The 16751-nt window shown below is 42.7% G+C and overlaps 1 protein-coding gene across 1 annotated transcript in view; it reads right to left on the minus strand.

Annotated features, from left to right (window-relative positions):
• Positions 1-16751, minus strand: part of grm6a (glutamate receptor, metabotropic 6a) — a 38356-nt gene that overhangs the window by 6784 nt on the left and 14821 nt on the right. Inside the window, exons 3-10 of the mRNA XM_048242050.1 lie at positions 14352-14568; positions 13817-13952; positions 10341-10495; positions 9753-9893; positions 9243-9443; positions 6960-7099; positions 6093-6716; positions 1475-1786 (exon numbers count right to left, since the gene is read on the minus strand). Of these exons, the coding sequence (XP_048098007.1) occupies positions 1475-1786; positions 6093-6716; positions 6960-7099; positions 9243-9443; positions 9753-9893; positions 10341-10495; positions 13817-13952; positions 14352-14568 (1926 nt within the window). The remainder of the gene's footprint in view (positions 1-1474; positions 1787-6092; positions 6717-6959; positions 7100-9242; positions 9444-9752; positions 9894-10340; positions 10496-13816; positions 13953-14351; positions 14569-16751) is intronic.

The raw sequence follows: 16751 nt of genomic DNA on the forward strand, positions 1-16751 counted from the left end.
TTAGCAAGAGACTTGGTCATCCACTTGCAGATGGGGTAACCCAGAGGAAGAGACCCCAGGGAATCCTCTTATGGGGAGGCACTTAATGCATGAAACCCAAGGAGCTGCGGAGGGAGTTTGATGGAGAGAGAGAGAGAGAGAGAGAGAGAGAGAGAGAGAGAAAGCGGGACTCTTGGTGGTGGCTGGTGTGTGCCTGTGGATTTTTGACTGCCCTGCTTGGATTAGTGATTGCTGCACACTTCAATAGGGTCAGAGGCCCGGGCTAACTAGCCATGTAATCCTCCCTATATGTAGCCAGTCTGTGAGTGGTTGGAGGCTGCTCACACATGCAGCAGCATTTTCTTTGTGGATTCCAGTGCCATTCTTCAGTGCCAGCTCACAGGACTGCTCAGGGAGGAGTGTGTGGCGATTGGGAAGATGTATGAAGGTAATAAGGGCTGAAATGGTGGGCGCTCAACTAGGGGCGGAACATTTCCGGTAAATTTCCGGAAACTTACCATGGGAAGTTAAGTTGGGGAATTTTGGAAATATTCCAAATTGGAAACTTTCATGGAATTAAAGGAAATTATGGGAATTAATGGGAATTTACGGGAATTAACTGGGAATTTTGGGTAATTCATACAAACTGTTTCGTATACAAACATTAACATTTTGTTTTGTAATAAGCAATATGAATTGTATGTTGGTATTTTCGCTTAGCTTAGCATATAAAACTAGCTAGCATGCTAGCAGGAATCCCATTCTTTGCCTATGGTTTACTAGCGTGCTAAACTAGCAACACTGAACTGCCCAAGATACACCACACCACTCAACAACAAAATCCAATTGGTTGGAACATTTTTTCCCCATGCATATGAACGCACCATAGGTTTCCTTTATGTCTAGCAGCCTATGCCGATTGCTGTGTGCATGTGATTGACATTATGTGCAGGGTAGAAATTTGACTGAAACTGTATTAAATCAGGTTGTTTTAACTAATATTAGACTGCAAGATGGGGTTTTGTCCACTACAACTACTACTTAAGTTCCCTGTTATAGACTAACTTGCCATATTAAAATTCCCAGTTTATTCCCATTAATTCCCGTTTATTCCTGTTAATTCCCATATATTCCTGTTAATTCCCATGGAAAGTTTCCAACTTTGAAAATTCCCAGAATTTTGCAACCCTACGCTCAACTCTACCTGAATCTAACTACAACAACTTCTTCAACAAAAAGTAAGGTGTAGGCCACACATCAAAATGCCATAGGTTTTGGAGGGCTATGGAGTGTGTGCTCATTTTGTACATGCCAAAATGTGCATGCTGCAACATCCACAATAGGTGGCATGTAATTCTCTGATGAGGGTGAAACTACCCTCATACATCTTCCCAAAACACTCAAGATGGCAATGGTATGGTATGGATATTCTTATTTGATCACAAATGTGTTAAGATACTATAAAATGGCCACCTTCTGTGTGCTTTACAGATACCTTCTCAGTGGATTGTGCTGTGCCAAAGAAGATGGGGACGAACGCCAGCCAGACTATGCAGGTGGTGTACATGGTGAAACCGATGGGCTTGGCCTCGTTGAAGGTCTCGGGCACGCCGCGGCTCTTGACGGCATAGACAGTGCAGGTCACCATCAGGATGATACTGTAGCTCAGGCAGCAGATGAGCGACAGGTCGGACATGTCGCACTTGAGGATGCCACGAGCCAGCTCGGGATTGGGTGGCCGCTGCTCCTCGTAGTCCACAATGGTGTGCGGCGGCACCACGCCGAACCACACAAACACACCTATCACCTGGGAACACACATATCCAAGTAAATGTTAGCACACATTTACTTTAAAAAGTATACTTAAAGTTGATTTTATTAAGTAAACTTAAGTGCAGTTGCAGTATAATTCCCAAGTTTACTTGCAAACTTGCAATTTTCCACTCCTCCGAGCACTCAAAGCACTTTGCAATGTCATCCCTCACATTCACACACACACAGATGGCACAGGCTGCCATGAAAGGTGTCAACTTGCAAATCGGGAGCACTTTTGGGGTTAAGTGTCTTGTTAAAGGACACTTCGACAGGGTCAGGAGGAGTTGGGTTCAGACGATTTATAATAATAACTAGAAAACGCAATTCCAGGGAATTACCAGTGCATGAAAATGCAAAACATATGGTGTGATATATATCATTAAAACAGATGATGTGCTAATTGCAACCAACATGATGAGGTTTAATATAGTTGGAATGAATGAACTAGGTAGATGAGGTTTAATATAGTTGGAATGACTGAACAGTTAAATAGGTGGATAGTTTAAAAGGTTAAATTATTTGCTAGGTAGATGAAATTTAATATAGTTGGAATGACTGAACTAGGTAGATGAGGTTTAATATAGTTGGAATGACTGAACAGTTAAATAGGTGGATAGTGTAAAAGGTTAAATTATTTGCTAGGTAGATGAGGTTTCATATAGTTGAAATGACTGAACTAGGTAGATAAGGTTTAATATAGTTGGAATAATTGAACAGTTAAATAGGTGAATAGTTTAAAAGGTTAAATTATTTGCTAGGTAGATGAGGTTTAATAGTTGGAATGACTGAACTAGGTAGATGAGGTTTACTATAGCCTGGCCACCTGGCCTAGGATTCTAATTGCTTAACGGCACTCTTAATAGAGCCATATTGTATGCTTAAAGCCTGAGACAGAGTATATAGTTTAAAAAATGTAGTGTAATGGATGTTGATAGACAGAAAGTTGAATGGATGTTGATAGGCAGATGGTTTAATGGATGTTGATGGATAGTTTAATGGGTGGATGAGTGAATGGTTTGAAGAGGATGAATGGATAGAAAGTTGGATGAAATGTGCTTTATAATGGAGAGTCACAGAGAGAGTTGGCCTAGTTCAGCAGAAAGCAGTTGATACAGGTGCAATCAGTTGAACTGATTCTTTGATGGGGCCTAGATGAGCAGCTGGAAGTTAAAACAGGTGTGATGTCATCAGCCTAATGTTAAGTCTATGGGGAAATGTTGAGTAGTTTTTAATAAATAGTTTAAAAAGTATAAAAGTTACAAAGATGAAAAATACATTGCCCAGATGTCCTAAGTAAGACCTTAGACCTTAACTAACGTAACATAGTTTGAATGAAGTTTCTACGTTAAACGGTTGAAGCTGCATTAATTGCGTTAGAAGAAGAAGAAGAATAATAAGAAGAAGAAGCCTAGGAAGAACAGTACAGTGCATTTTCATGCACTGTAATAAATTGTTTTTAACTGCAAGTACACTTGTAAGTTTCTTTTATATGGACTTCACATGCTACTTTTAAAGTATACTACCAGGTTTCCATTCAGGTATTATTTTTATACTTGAAGCATACTTTTAACTGCCCTTTAAGTAGTTTCAGAGTTCACTAATATAAACACTACTCATGGACTACATCTACAAGAATTCACAACACATAATCTGAATAAAGAACATGTTTTTTTTACATGCTCTGTTGCTTTCTGCTAAACGTAAGGCATGGTTGTATTGAAAGATTCAGCTAGATCTGTGCAGCACTGCATGATCGAACGAGCCCACTGATTTGACGATACTGCACCAGGAAGCCATGGAATTTTCTTCCTACAGATACAGGCATAGTCTTGTTATTACCTTTGTAGACTTTCAAAGTTCACAATACTTTGGTTTGTCTGTAGAAACCCTCACCACACTACCACAGAAGTGTAATGTTGAGCATTGTTAATGGTACAGTATAAAATAGCGATGTGGCACTCTGACCGGTTAGCATCACTGTAAGGCTATTCAGTGATAATGCAAATTAACAGTCTTGCTCAAAACGCCAGCAATTAACGTAATTTTGCTCTCAATCAAAAGTTTGAAGTTGTTAACTAACATAGATAGACCCTAGATTGTTTTTACTCTGGAGTTAGACTTTAAGTAGTCAACCCAACCCAGTTTTAACCCAAACAGAGTCTTTGCAGAAGGGTAATATTTAAGTCAGTCATGCAGCAAAGATCAGTAAGCAAAAGATCAGCAAAGATCAGTCCCTGCCAACAAGTACAAGTAAATATACTTAGACTTTTCTGTCAGTATATGCCAAGTATACTTAAGTATCAAGTATAGGTTAGATACACTTAAACCTTTATGCATACTTCTCAGTATAAGCTAAGTATTTCAATTTAGTATACCTCTGATCAGTGCACAAAAAGTAAACTATACATATACTTACTTTTTCTTTTTTTGTTCAAAAAAGTATACTTCCATAAACTTCTTTTTTTGTAAGGGCATGCATATTACATTATACAGCAGAATGCACTGAAAGTATAATACAGCAAGAAACAGACTTACAACTGACAACAGAAAAACTACAAATTGAGTCAAAAACTTTGCAAGTACATAGTAGGCAGTCTATGATAGTTAAGTATATGGTGTATAATTTAGATGAATTGCAAGTGTAAACTTATAGCAAAAGAGCCCTAGACAATCTATGTTTTACACTGTTTTTCAGTTTTGACACAATGTAATCCTGTATTATGGATGGATTAACTATCCATCAGACAAAGAATTGGAATTCAACCTCTTCAAACACAGCCAATCTACAAGCTCCCAGTCAAAAGACATTTTACAACAGGGAAAAAAGGATAGCCAAACAGATGTAGAATAGAAAACATCTGTGACGGCAGAAAAGTTGCAAGCGAGTAAACTGAGGATTCAACACCTAAAATTAACACTTCCCTACCAGAAAGAGTGGAGACAGTCCTCTTTCTGGTAGGAAGGTGAAAAGTAGTGTACTTTTTCACTACTTTTAGTGAAAAGTTTTTGTTCAGCTTTAGGGGGTGTAGGAAGGTAAAAGGCAAAGCAGACGCAAGCTACGGAGGAGACAGATGTTCCTGTCACCGTACTCGGTGGAGTCGAGCTCGCTCGCTCGCCGAGGGTCCCTGTGACACATCTGTGATCGCGTGCTGGAGGAGGGGTGTGAGGAACTGTTCCGCTGTCAATCCCGACGCTGCTAATCTCCTCTCAGCTAGCGAGCAGCGCTCCTCCATTTTCCACAGGCTCATCGGCCGCATTATGCTCCAGCTTAAGCTCAAACTACAAAAAATGGGGTCTTTAACAATCACCATTTTTCCACGGAGTGCACACATTCAATCATCAGTGGGAAGGCTTGTATGCCAAGTGAAATCATCTCTTAGAGTTGTAGAGTCTGGGGTCTGGGGGTGTGTGTGTGTGGGGTATGAGGTTTTTGCCTTCATGAGCTTACCTGATCTGACTGCACCTGTCCTCATGTGATGGAAGCACATGAGGACTGAACCCTCTAATACACTGAGGCAGCAGCAGATTCTGACAGAATACTTACCTTGAAGCCTTAATGAACATATGGAGCATGACACACAGGTGCATTCATGTCTCATGAGGGGAGGTGGTGCATATTCAGTCTCACATAAGTCACATAAGTCATAATTTAACATTTGGGGGACATATGATACTTGAGAGCACACAAACAAAAAAATGCAAATCTGATACACAATACCTGTCACGCACAAATACACATCTGCTCCAAATCCCTCTAATATTCAAAGTGGGACTTGACCCACAAACAAGGACATCACCAGTTTTCCACATCGTCATTTCACCATGACATCAATCAGAGCTGTTATATGCACTTCTCTGTGTGTGAGTGTGTGCACCAACGTGTGTGTATGAGTGTGAGTGTGAGTGCATGTGTGTGTGTTTGTGTGTGTGTGTATTTCTATGTGTGGATGACAGCGTGTTATGGTTACATAACAACCTTTCACAATATTTGCTCATGTCACTTGATGTTGCTTTGCTCTGAAATCCAAAGGGGTGTTAAAACCTGGAGTGTTAAAATATATGATATGTATGTCTGGCTTTCAATGTGTGTACTTCATATAGGTGTATGACATGAATGTGTTTGTGTGTGTGTGTTCTATGTTAGTACATGACAGTGTTAATTGTGTCTGTCATCATATGTTGGCGAGGGCCTTTGTGTGTGTGTGTGTGTGTGTGTGTGTGTGTGTGTGTGTGTGTGTGTGTGTGTGTGTGTGTGTGTGTGTGTGTGTGGGTGTGTGTGTGTGTGTTACCACACGCACCTGCACGGAGATGAGGATAAAGGTGATGACCAGCTGTGAGGTGGGGCTGATGAACTTGGGCGGTGTGACGGACTTCTTGCCCTGCTCGAAGATGCGGTAGATGCGGTTGGTCTTGGTGAGCATGGCCGAATAGGTGATGCACATGCCCAGGCCCAGCAGGAGGCGCCGAAAAGCACACACCCCCACGTCCGGCTCGGCGATCATCAGGAAGGTGATGAGGTAGATGAGGAAGATGCCCGTCAGCAGCACGTAGCTGAGCTCGCGGCCCGCCGCCCGCACAATGGGCGTGTCGTTGAAGCGCACAAAGGTGACCACCACAAAGGAGGTGGCGATGATGCCCAGGATGGCGATAAAGACGGGGATGATGGCCCACGGCGAGTGCCACTCCAGCTTAATAATCGGCGTGGGCCGGCACCCGGTGCGGTTGGTCGTGGGGCGCATGTTGAATGGGCACGCCTCGCAGTTGAACTCGTCCAACTGGTAGAGGTAGCCGTCGCACAGCTCACAGTGCCAGCAGCACGGGACGCCTTTCACCATCTTCTTGCGCTCGCCCGGGTTGCAGGGGAAGCTGCAGACGGAGTCGGGCACCGTACGGATGCCCCCTGACCACTGCATCTCCTCCAGCTGGACAGAGAAAGGGAGACAGAAAGAAGGAAACAGAAAGAGAGGGGTGGGGCAGGGAGATAGAAAGACAGAGGGAGAGAGAGAGAGACAGGTAGTAGAGAGAGAGAGAGAGAGAGGTTTTAGGGATGGTTATGGCTATGACAAAAATGGCCTTAACCATTTTATGGAGACTAGACTTGAATGGGTGAACAAAGTGTAGTGTGCACAAAACTATGCAAGCTGTGTAAATGTGCAGCCATTTACATTGAGTCGCAGGTGATTGGTCCACTGGCCGATGGCTTTATACCCAGGGCTGGTGATATTGGTCATCTGGTACTGAAAGATGTCATAACGTCCTGGTGCATCTCCATTTTCATTAAACAAGACCCCAGTGCCTGCACTACCTGCACAAACACAAATCCAAATCACACACAACATCAGCTACAAAGAGAACCAGCAACCACTCCACATCCCATCTGCCAGAACGCAGCAGGGATCCACACTGTTGACACAAAGCTCTCTGCCTCTGGACCCTCCCCTGTTTGGTTTGAGGTTATACATTGTAAAAGTATATTTGCTAAAATACAGCAGCAACTTGTACGATGTGCCAGATGTAATATCTCACTCTTGAAGTCTTGGAAGTATCATCCTGGGCATAATGTGCATGTGAGACTAGGGGAATGCCACTCCTGTACTTCCCTTTCTTAACCCTCCCATCCTATCCCATCCCATCCTAGCCCAACCCCAAACCCAGCCCCAGCTCAGCTCCAGCTCCAGTTCCAGCTCAGCTCCAACTCCAGCTCAGCTCCAGCCTCAGGCCCCGGCCCTCTGAGCCCTGCATGCACATTAACCTCTCAGCACCACCAGCTGTTAGCTATGGATGCTCCCGTCATCTTCAGTCATGCATACCCTAACTAGTTTAATATTATATACACTGCTGACATCTATTTTTAAACTTCAAGTCCTCTCCTGCCCCAACCTCCATAAAAAGGAAAACATATGTTGAATAGGAGCTCGCGCTGAAAGCCTGCGCCCGGGAACATCAGCAGAATCCAGCCTCTGAATGGGGATGAAGGTGTGGAGATGTGGTGCTGAACACAATGCTCTCGGTGGGGTTGCATTTTCCTCCGAGGCGCATCTCTGATTCTGTGCGGGCGTCATTGCAGCCCTGCCAGGAGATTGTCCTCTCTAATCACTGATAAGCAACCTCAGCATTCGTGCAGCAGTGGCGGTGAAACACGAGAGGTGTTTCCTCTCCAAAAGATGACGGCTGCCTCATCTGGCATGCCAGCATGAAAATGAGGTCTTCACTGTTTTTTTCTCTCCTCCGTTTCTGCCACCACCTCCCCATCCTCCCCTCCACTGCTCCTCTCTCTTTCACTCGCTTGTTCTCTCTCTCCTGTAACGCACATTGCTTGTTCAACTGATCCCCCTAAGGCATTCCCATCTGAGTTTTTTTTACTCCCGTCTCCCCCCATTATTTTGGAAGAGACGCAAACACGTGCTCACACACACACACACACACACACACACACGCACACACACACACACACACACACACACACACACACACACACACACACACACAGACAGACACACACATACACACACACACACACAACATACTAAACACCATACTGGCACAGAGGGGGAAGTCTTAATAGGAATCCATTTCATCGAAAGCCTCTTACCCACCAAAGGAGAAATATATTATTTTTCAAATGAGCTAAAACCCAAGGTTCTTAAAGGGGAAAGGGGATGGGTTCCTATAGTTCCAGAGCAAGAGAAAAAGGGGGAGAAACAGAGAGGGAGAGAGAGAAAAAGAAAGAGGGGGAGACAGAAAGAGCATGCAAGAGAGATGTGGAGATAAAGAGATTTGGGGAATAAGAGTGGGACTACAGACGTGTCCTCTCGGCAGAGCTCCTACTTGTCAGTAAAGAGGGTTTCTCACCCTCAGACCAGTGCCACAGCTTTGCTGATACTGAGACAGCCAGGGCCATTAGTGGAGAGAAAAAAAACTTCTGCAGACTGCAGATACATCCATCTCGCTTAAAAACAACCAGAGCCGCATACCAAAGGGTGCCGTTTCAAGATTATTGCTTAAGTACACATATATGTCAAAGGAATTAGCAACCAATCGTGTATTTATCACTGATACTAAATACGTGAAAATGATGTTGTTGCTGCTGCTGTTGTTGTTCATGGCTTCTGTGTTTATGTTCTTATTTTTGTGTGTGCTGCAAATTTGAATCTACAGATGAATCATGGATTACTCTCAACTTCAATCAAAAATCTAAATCAAATCCTGTAACCAGAAAGAAATCCTATAGCTGTAACAGAAACCATGTCATCTTATTCTCATAAATCATACGACACGTAACAAGGAAACAAAAAAATCAAACATATTGTGTTTATCTACAGTCTGCAAAAAAAAAGAAAGGATGTTAGCAACTGGCATCATTCTGTGCCAGGATTTGGCACACTGATAATTGTCGGTTCTCTGAACGTGTTAGATAACATAGATTAGCTGCTATTTTGGGTCCTCACCATTGAAGTTCACCGAGCGTATGTATTTAAGCAACAAGCGTCCCTCCACTGGGTCCATCTTGTCACAGACCCCCGTGGAGCCTGGGCAGAGGTCCAGGTGCATGTTGTGCAGAGCGTGGGCCATGGCGTAGACCGCGTCAATCACAAACTGCACTTTCCCTTCCTGCTCGTAAGGGGAGTCACGGCCTATCCTCTCATTACCTACAATGGGAAGCACACAGAGAGAATTATAGATGGAGAGAGAGGAAAGACGACAGAGAACAGAGAAGCAAATAGATAAATGGAGAAACAGTTCCAGAGTGTGTGTGTGTGTGTGTGTGTGTGACAGTGTATGGGAGACAGAGACACAGAGAAGCAAATAGATAAATGGAGAAACAGTTCCAGAGTGTTTGTGTGTGTGTGTGTGTGTGTGTGTGACAGTGTATGGGAGACAGAGACACAGAGAGAAATAGGTTGTTAGAGTAATCCTCAAAATATATGAAATATACGTGCATCCAATACATTCCTTACCTGTACATTTTTTCTTTTCACTATCGATCTTTATGCCTGGCCGTGTCAGTTTACATCTGAAATCATCTTCCCAGAACTCTGCAAACCAGATGTTCCTGCGGTTGTTCTCCAGAGATCTGGTGGTAAAGTACTGGTCAAAACCTGCAGTAAAGGAACAAGCATGAGAACTTAGAACTCTAGCCTACTGTTTCGTCTCATCCCTATGTCTCTAAGGGCCAGTTTCCCATACATAGATTAATGCCTAGTCCTGGACTAAAAGAGAATTTCAATGGAGATCTCCATTGAGAAAAAAATATTTTAGTGTACAACTTAAAGCTTGTGGCTTGTAGGCTTAATCCTTGAGCGGGACACAAGCCCTTAGTGCTAGAGCAAAACTGAGCTGGTTAGAAAGCCAGTTGTATGTTCTGATTCCAAAATATTAAAAGACATTAACAAGATAAGCCACAGAATTAAATTTATTAGACTACTATATTGACTTCAGTTATTCTGCCACCATTTCTTTTTTAAACACAATTTCAAACTTGTTAGCTCAGCAGTAGTAACATCAGTATATCAGCAGCAGTTAGTTACTCCTCTAATCCTCCTTACCATCAATGGAGGCTCTTTTGGGGAGGATGGTGACAGCTCCTTCTGCCATGTCCTCCTGGTCCAGGATTGGTGAGATTTTTGCTCCCCAGCTGTCAGAGCCCACAAACAGGAAGTGACCCGTGAGGTTTGCCTTCTTTGCTGCATCCAGGACCCGTCTGTGTAAGAGAGGAACCGGAAGTGAGTTAGGGGGTGACCCCCCATCTCCCAAACAACCACTCTGCTCTGAAGACTATAGCAATAGCCTATTGGAAATATTCACTATTTCGCTATATAGTGCTTTGTGTAGCGGATAAACTCTATATAGTTATTCACTATATAATACACTATATAAAGAGTTTCCAGGTTGCACACATGAACCTTGAGGTGGATAAACTCATTTCTTTCATAGCTGTGCAATAGTAAGTAGTATGGAGGGGCAAAGCCATAAACAATCTGCGATATTCCACAACAATCCATGTTACCACTTAGAATTACAACTCTACCAACATGTACAACAAACACATTCCAGACATTTAATTTCAAACAAAGTAAATAAAGTCTATGCTATTAAAATCTAATCTCAACAAAATAAAGATTCATGTGTTATATTGTATATGGAAAACACATGGTTGAGAGATGATGATAGCCAACAGGCATCTAATTAGGACGAATCCTCATTCATCAGACGCAATTAATACCAGGGTGGGATTGACACTTCATATTGCACTATCCAGCAGCCCTTCATCCTTTCCGGCAACTGATGTGCTTTAATGAGGAGGATAGCAGAGGCTGGACGGAGTGTGAACACATTAGAGAGATGTGTCATTACTGTATCTCTCGGGTTTGATACGCTGCCCATTACACAAGGACGCTGTGACTGTGTACAAAGCAGTGGTATGGCTCAGGGCTCTACAGTGCGCCCATTTCACTCGCACATGCGAGTAAAAATGATGACGTGCGAGTGCAAAAAAATATCTAGGCGCACTGGTGCGAATGACTTCTAACCATGTCAATGTTTGTCTACAAAATACATCGAGACATCGAGAAACAGTACTGGTGCAAACCATAGAATCACGTCGCGAATGCAGCATAAAACTACACCTCCCATCAACGTTAGCAGTTTCGCGTTGGGACTCGATAGTAGTAGTCGCTTCTATGAAATCCATGAGCGCGCAGAAAAAGCGAAATGTTAGACTAGCCAGCCAAGATGAAAAGATTGAAGAAATTAGTTCTTCAATCTACCGACTTCTTCGGATATAGGAGGAACAGGATGAGATTCTGAGAATGCAGTGAGAGAAGGAAAGGTAACCTAACATGCCTTTTAGCCCAGTTGACGTATTGGCTGCAATATGCAAAATATAGCTGTAGCGAACAGGCACAAAAGTAGCTTCCCCTAATACTCCCATTTTATTCAAAGGAAGAACGCTACTGACAACTCCAGGCTTCCACGCATGCTTGTTTGTTTACACCGAATACAAGCTTAAGTGCAAAACGAAAGTAGGCCTAACGTTTGGCTACTGCCCCCATCAATGCAGATATTTCAAATAAAAAAATAAGTATAAAAGTATAAAAAAAATAATATATATATCCTTGATTAGACTATGTTGGGTTTTGTGGAAGAGAAAATTGACTGTTTTAGTAGTAGTATTAGGCAGTATGCAGTCAGATAGGTCACCATGGGCATATTTGGATTAGCTACAGGTGGATTCACAAATAAATAAATTAGCCTACATTTGGCAGGATACTTGATATACAGGCTAAATGCAAATATGGCAATGTATTATATTATTTTACATTAACAAAATGTAGGAAAATAGAACAGACTGAAAATAAAATAGGCACTGATCTTTAAAATCCTGTTTCCTGTAGCCTAAATGTTGTCAGTCATTCTTAATATTCGCAATTGGTGCACTGGCATGTTTAACTGTTAGCTGCAGTGTAATGTTAGATTATGTGTAAGTTAAGTACAGAACTGACTGTGCTCCCAAATTTTTGTCTGTGCTCCTAAATTTTTTAACTTGGGCACACAAGTGCTCCTGGAAAAAAATGTTAGTGTAGAGCCCTGTGGGTTGATCCATTTTCCTAAAGTGACTGAATGAATAATAGACCAACTGATCAGTTGATGAATTGATCTCTGTATGTGTTTTTAATTGGTTAATTCATCAGCATTATGAAAGGCCCTATTGTATCTGTGGTGGACTTAATCTACGAGCTTCCCATAATACCCCTGATCATCCTTAGGAGACAGATTGCACTAATTACCAACATTTGGCACTGTGGAAATGTTGACAGCTGAGAGGGGAAAAAACACCGACACAAAAACAGCTTTTTCTCCCTGCTGTTAAGACGCGGTAATCAGGCAGAAGTGGAAGACCGCCGCAGCGGTAAAAAGACTAGGTGATCAGCTACTGAGAACATTAGGTGACACGGCTTCCTCTCCCACTGAGACTGCTGGACAGCTGATGCCAGGCTGGATGCCTTTGTGGTTTTGGTGTGTGTGTGTGTATGTGTGTGCACTCCTTAGTTTGGCCAGGGAGGGAGAGACACACTGAAGATTTAATTCATCCGCAGACTGGAGCAGCTGTGGACTTTATTAGTCATTTGGTAAACCTGGATGGCAGATTTCCCCAAAGTATTCCCATGCAGTGCTTATAGTAGGATAGTTGTTCTTTCAGCTCAAAATTTTACATAATTGCTAGCCAAATGTGAACTGACCACTTCTGACACATTGTTCAGAGAAAGATGAATCTACACTCATGAAGCTAAAGCATTAGATTTCAAATAAATAAACACACACAACTGTTAACCCATTTGGAGCACAATTTCTCTAGATTGTTACAGACTGATGAGATATTTGTAAGAGAACGACTGAAAGTATCATTATTAATATTGCAAGTTTATAACACATCAAAGCAATAAGATGACTTGACTGGGTTATGTTGAGTGTATTCATCTTGTGACAATACTATTAATTCAGGTACAAGTACAACCCTCAGATGTGCAGTGAAATATCCTTTAATATTCCTTGCCTGGGTTCCTGCATTGGACACTGTTTTGGAATCTCAAACTGTTCCCTTTCCCTGGCACCTCTGTACCCTCAGGGTTTATCCAAAATAGATAAAGACATTACACAAAGAGGTATTCAATAAATTTCAGGATAACCTTGTGAAATTGGCCTCAGTTTAGAGACCAAGTAGGAGAAAAAAAAGAGTGATTTTTCCTCTGGGCATGAACAGAAAAAAACGCCCACACAAATGGAAGCCGGAGGCCCTGCAGGCAGCCGCAGCAGACTGCAGAGACTCACCGCCTCTGACCACGTCTCGACTACCAGGAGGTATCCCAAGATTAAAAGGGTGAAACACTAATGCGCAATAAGGAGCCCCTCCCAGCAGGTGAAACGGCTACCCGATCATCTAATGAGACTGCTGTGTGTGAGACAATTACACGACATGCAAGTCATTACCAGCTGCGCAAGAGACCTGGTTCTGATAACTTACTTGATGTCGTCCTCGCTGGCGAATATAATGACTCCACGTGCATTGGAGGTCTCCATTAGCCTCTTTATGGCCTTGTCATATTCTCCTGGTTTCGGATCTCTCGGGATCTTTATCGACTGGGCGATGCACAGACCCCCTTGAGGTGAAAATGGAAATTGAATTCTGTGAAACTGATTCAGGATTTTACAGTGTGTGTAAAAGGTCAGTTTAGCTTCTAGGCTACATTGCAATGTATCCCACCGATACAGACATTCACAATATATCGCATAATAGATCACACAAAAGATCACATAATCATAATAGGTCTAATCATGTTTGATTATTTTATCTTCATTGTCGCCTCCATGCACAGTAGATTAATTCAGAGCATGATCACTCTGTTTGCACAAGATAAGCTATTTGCTTGCCCCCATTTGATTTAAGGCTAATAACAATGCAGTCAGGTCTTTCTGAGAAGTCAAGTCTGGCGAACGCTTGAAAATCGCTTTGTGTGTCATTTAATACCTTCTTCATTATGCTTCGTCGTTTTACTTACCTGCCTCCCGCGAGATCTGGATGAATGCATCAACTCCGCTCTCTCCGTAGTTGCCCTCCGACGCCACTGTTGACACATAATTCCACCCCATGGCCTTGACGATATCAACCATGGCCTGGGCTTGGTAAGAGTCCGGTGGCACCACGCGGGAGAAGAAGTCATAACGGTTGTGGTCACTCAGCTCCGGGGAGGTGGATGCATAGCTAATCTGAGGAATCTGGTCAATTTAGAAACAGAAACAATGTGATTTAAGCAGCAACATCGTGTTTTAAGCAGCAACATCTACCTTATAAAATGGAAGCATATCCCTTATTCTTCATACCACTTGCCCTCAATTTACCAGGCTATGGTGCTGCATGAAAACTTGGCTTATTACAATGTTATGTTAATACATCAGCTGTTGTGTGCAATATATTCAAATTCACATACCCACTGCTGCACCACACCAATGATGCCCAAATACAGTAGAGTTGAAACCAAAATTTAATTTCTACTCTTTCTCTCTCTCAGACAGAGCACACTGGCACACCACTATCTCTTCCTCTGGTGGTATTTAATTTACAGTAACTGGATTGTGGCATGAGGTCCACATTCATGTGGAGTCATTAACTTATCCACTGGAGGCACACTAATCTGCTCTGCTTCGGTTGTGTATTTTTGGAAAATGAATCAGTCAGAGTTATGATATGATTGGCAACATGATGGTCTCAAATGAAGTTAGAAGGCCACCACCACATCTGCATTCTCAGGACTTAGATCATATTCATGTCTCTTTGTTGTTCGCAAGGCTTGTATGGAGGACATGCTTCAGAATCTATCACATATTAGCCATCACATTCATTAACACAAGGAGAGACTTTGCTTATCGTTGGTCAGTGTGGTCGCTTTTATCGTTATCGTTATAGTTATGGTTATAGTTATCGTTCCTGGTGTGACCGCTCTTAAGGCTAGGCTTGGGTAGCCTATTGAATATCGAGTATTGGTTGGAACCGGGACTATCTTTGTAAGAATGAACAGGTATGATAAGGGATCAGATTCCAAAAATAATTCTGTGGAAATGCATGGATTCCAGTTGCTGCTACTAGAAGAAACTGGAATCCATGCATTTCCACTGAATTCTTTTTTGGAATCTGATCCCTTATCATACCTGTTCATTCTTACTCATCGCTTGACTTATGTGACTAAATTCAAGATGGCTGCAAACGCTAAACTTCGTGAAGATACTGTCTGCATAAATCATCTTGTAAGTGAACTACCAGTGCTTTTTCAAAGTTCTCAATGTCTCGCTTTTAAATGTCAGGGCCCTCGAAGTCTACCAATGAAGTGTGGAGATACATTGAGCCTCGTAAATGGTGTAAAACAGTGATTTATTTGCATGGCTAGCCCGATGCCGAAGCACCACCATTGAAAAAGCTGTTGGTAGCATTGGCTAACTAGCGCCAGATTTTGGAGCGCAGGGGACAAGCTGAGATGGGCTATGAGACATACGTTCACACTCTGTACATGTTTCAACACACTTTAGGTCAATATCACACCGGAATTCTCCTTTAACTCCCATTTGATAGCTTCTGGAGGAAAGTAAATCCTTTTATCGACCAAAACGTCCTCAAAGCCTGCTTTCATATACTGTCAGCTGCCATTGTCCACAATGTATTTCTAATCAAGTCTGGTTTGTTTGTCCCATGGTTTGTCCGAGTTTTCACACGGCAACAATGGGGGCGGGGCTTAGCGACAGGTATAAGTGACTAGGTCAGGGGAATTCAATTAACCTTCAGCGAGGTCCAGTTACGCGTGGTATTGCCCCCGTATCGTTATATAAAGCTCTGTTCTCGCTGTCTAGCTTTCTCTTCTTTGAGCAATCCATGATTTGAAAATAACTTACTTATCGCTAACTTACATATCCATCTGATTGTTTCTAGTCCCGTCTCCTCTCCTCGCTCGTTTCAGGCTATCAGTGACTCGACTTTATCAGAATGCACAGATTTCACTGGCTGAGAAGCAGCAAGCGAAATGATGGTTCGTGAAGCTACTGAAGTAAATGCTGTTATCCTAACCTAACGAAACATTTAGCGCAACTTTGAAATTTTACGTGAAAATCTAAATTAGGCTATTATGGTCCGGGTCCGGATAGGATCACGTCAGGGTCCGGACTCGGACCGCGGTCCGCCATTTGACGACCCCTGGACTAGGCTATTAGGCTACGGGAGGAAGTGTAGTGGTTGCAGAGTGAAGATGTTTTTCACGGGTGTGGTTAAAGGTGTGAAAACGGTAATAATACAGTAGGCCTATGTACAAAATAATATGCCTGACGTTTTCGTGGTGTAGCTGAGGCCAGAGAGATATACAGGTAGCCTACGTGGAATGAGGAAGCCTACGGTAGAATGAGCGGGAGAAAGAGCG

The sequence above is a fragment of the Alosa alosa genome, chromosome 4 (assembly GCF_017589495.1).
Source record: "Alosa alosa isolate M-15738 ecotype Scorff River chromosome 4, AALO_Geno_1.1, whole genome shotgun sequence".
NCBI classification, from domain to species: Eukaryota; Metazoa; Chordata; class Actinopteri; order Clupeiformes; family Clupeidae; genus Alosa; species Alosa alosa.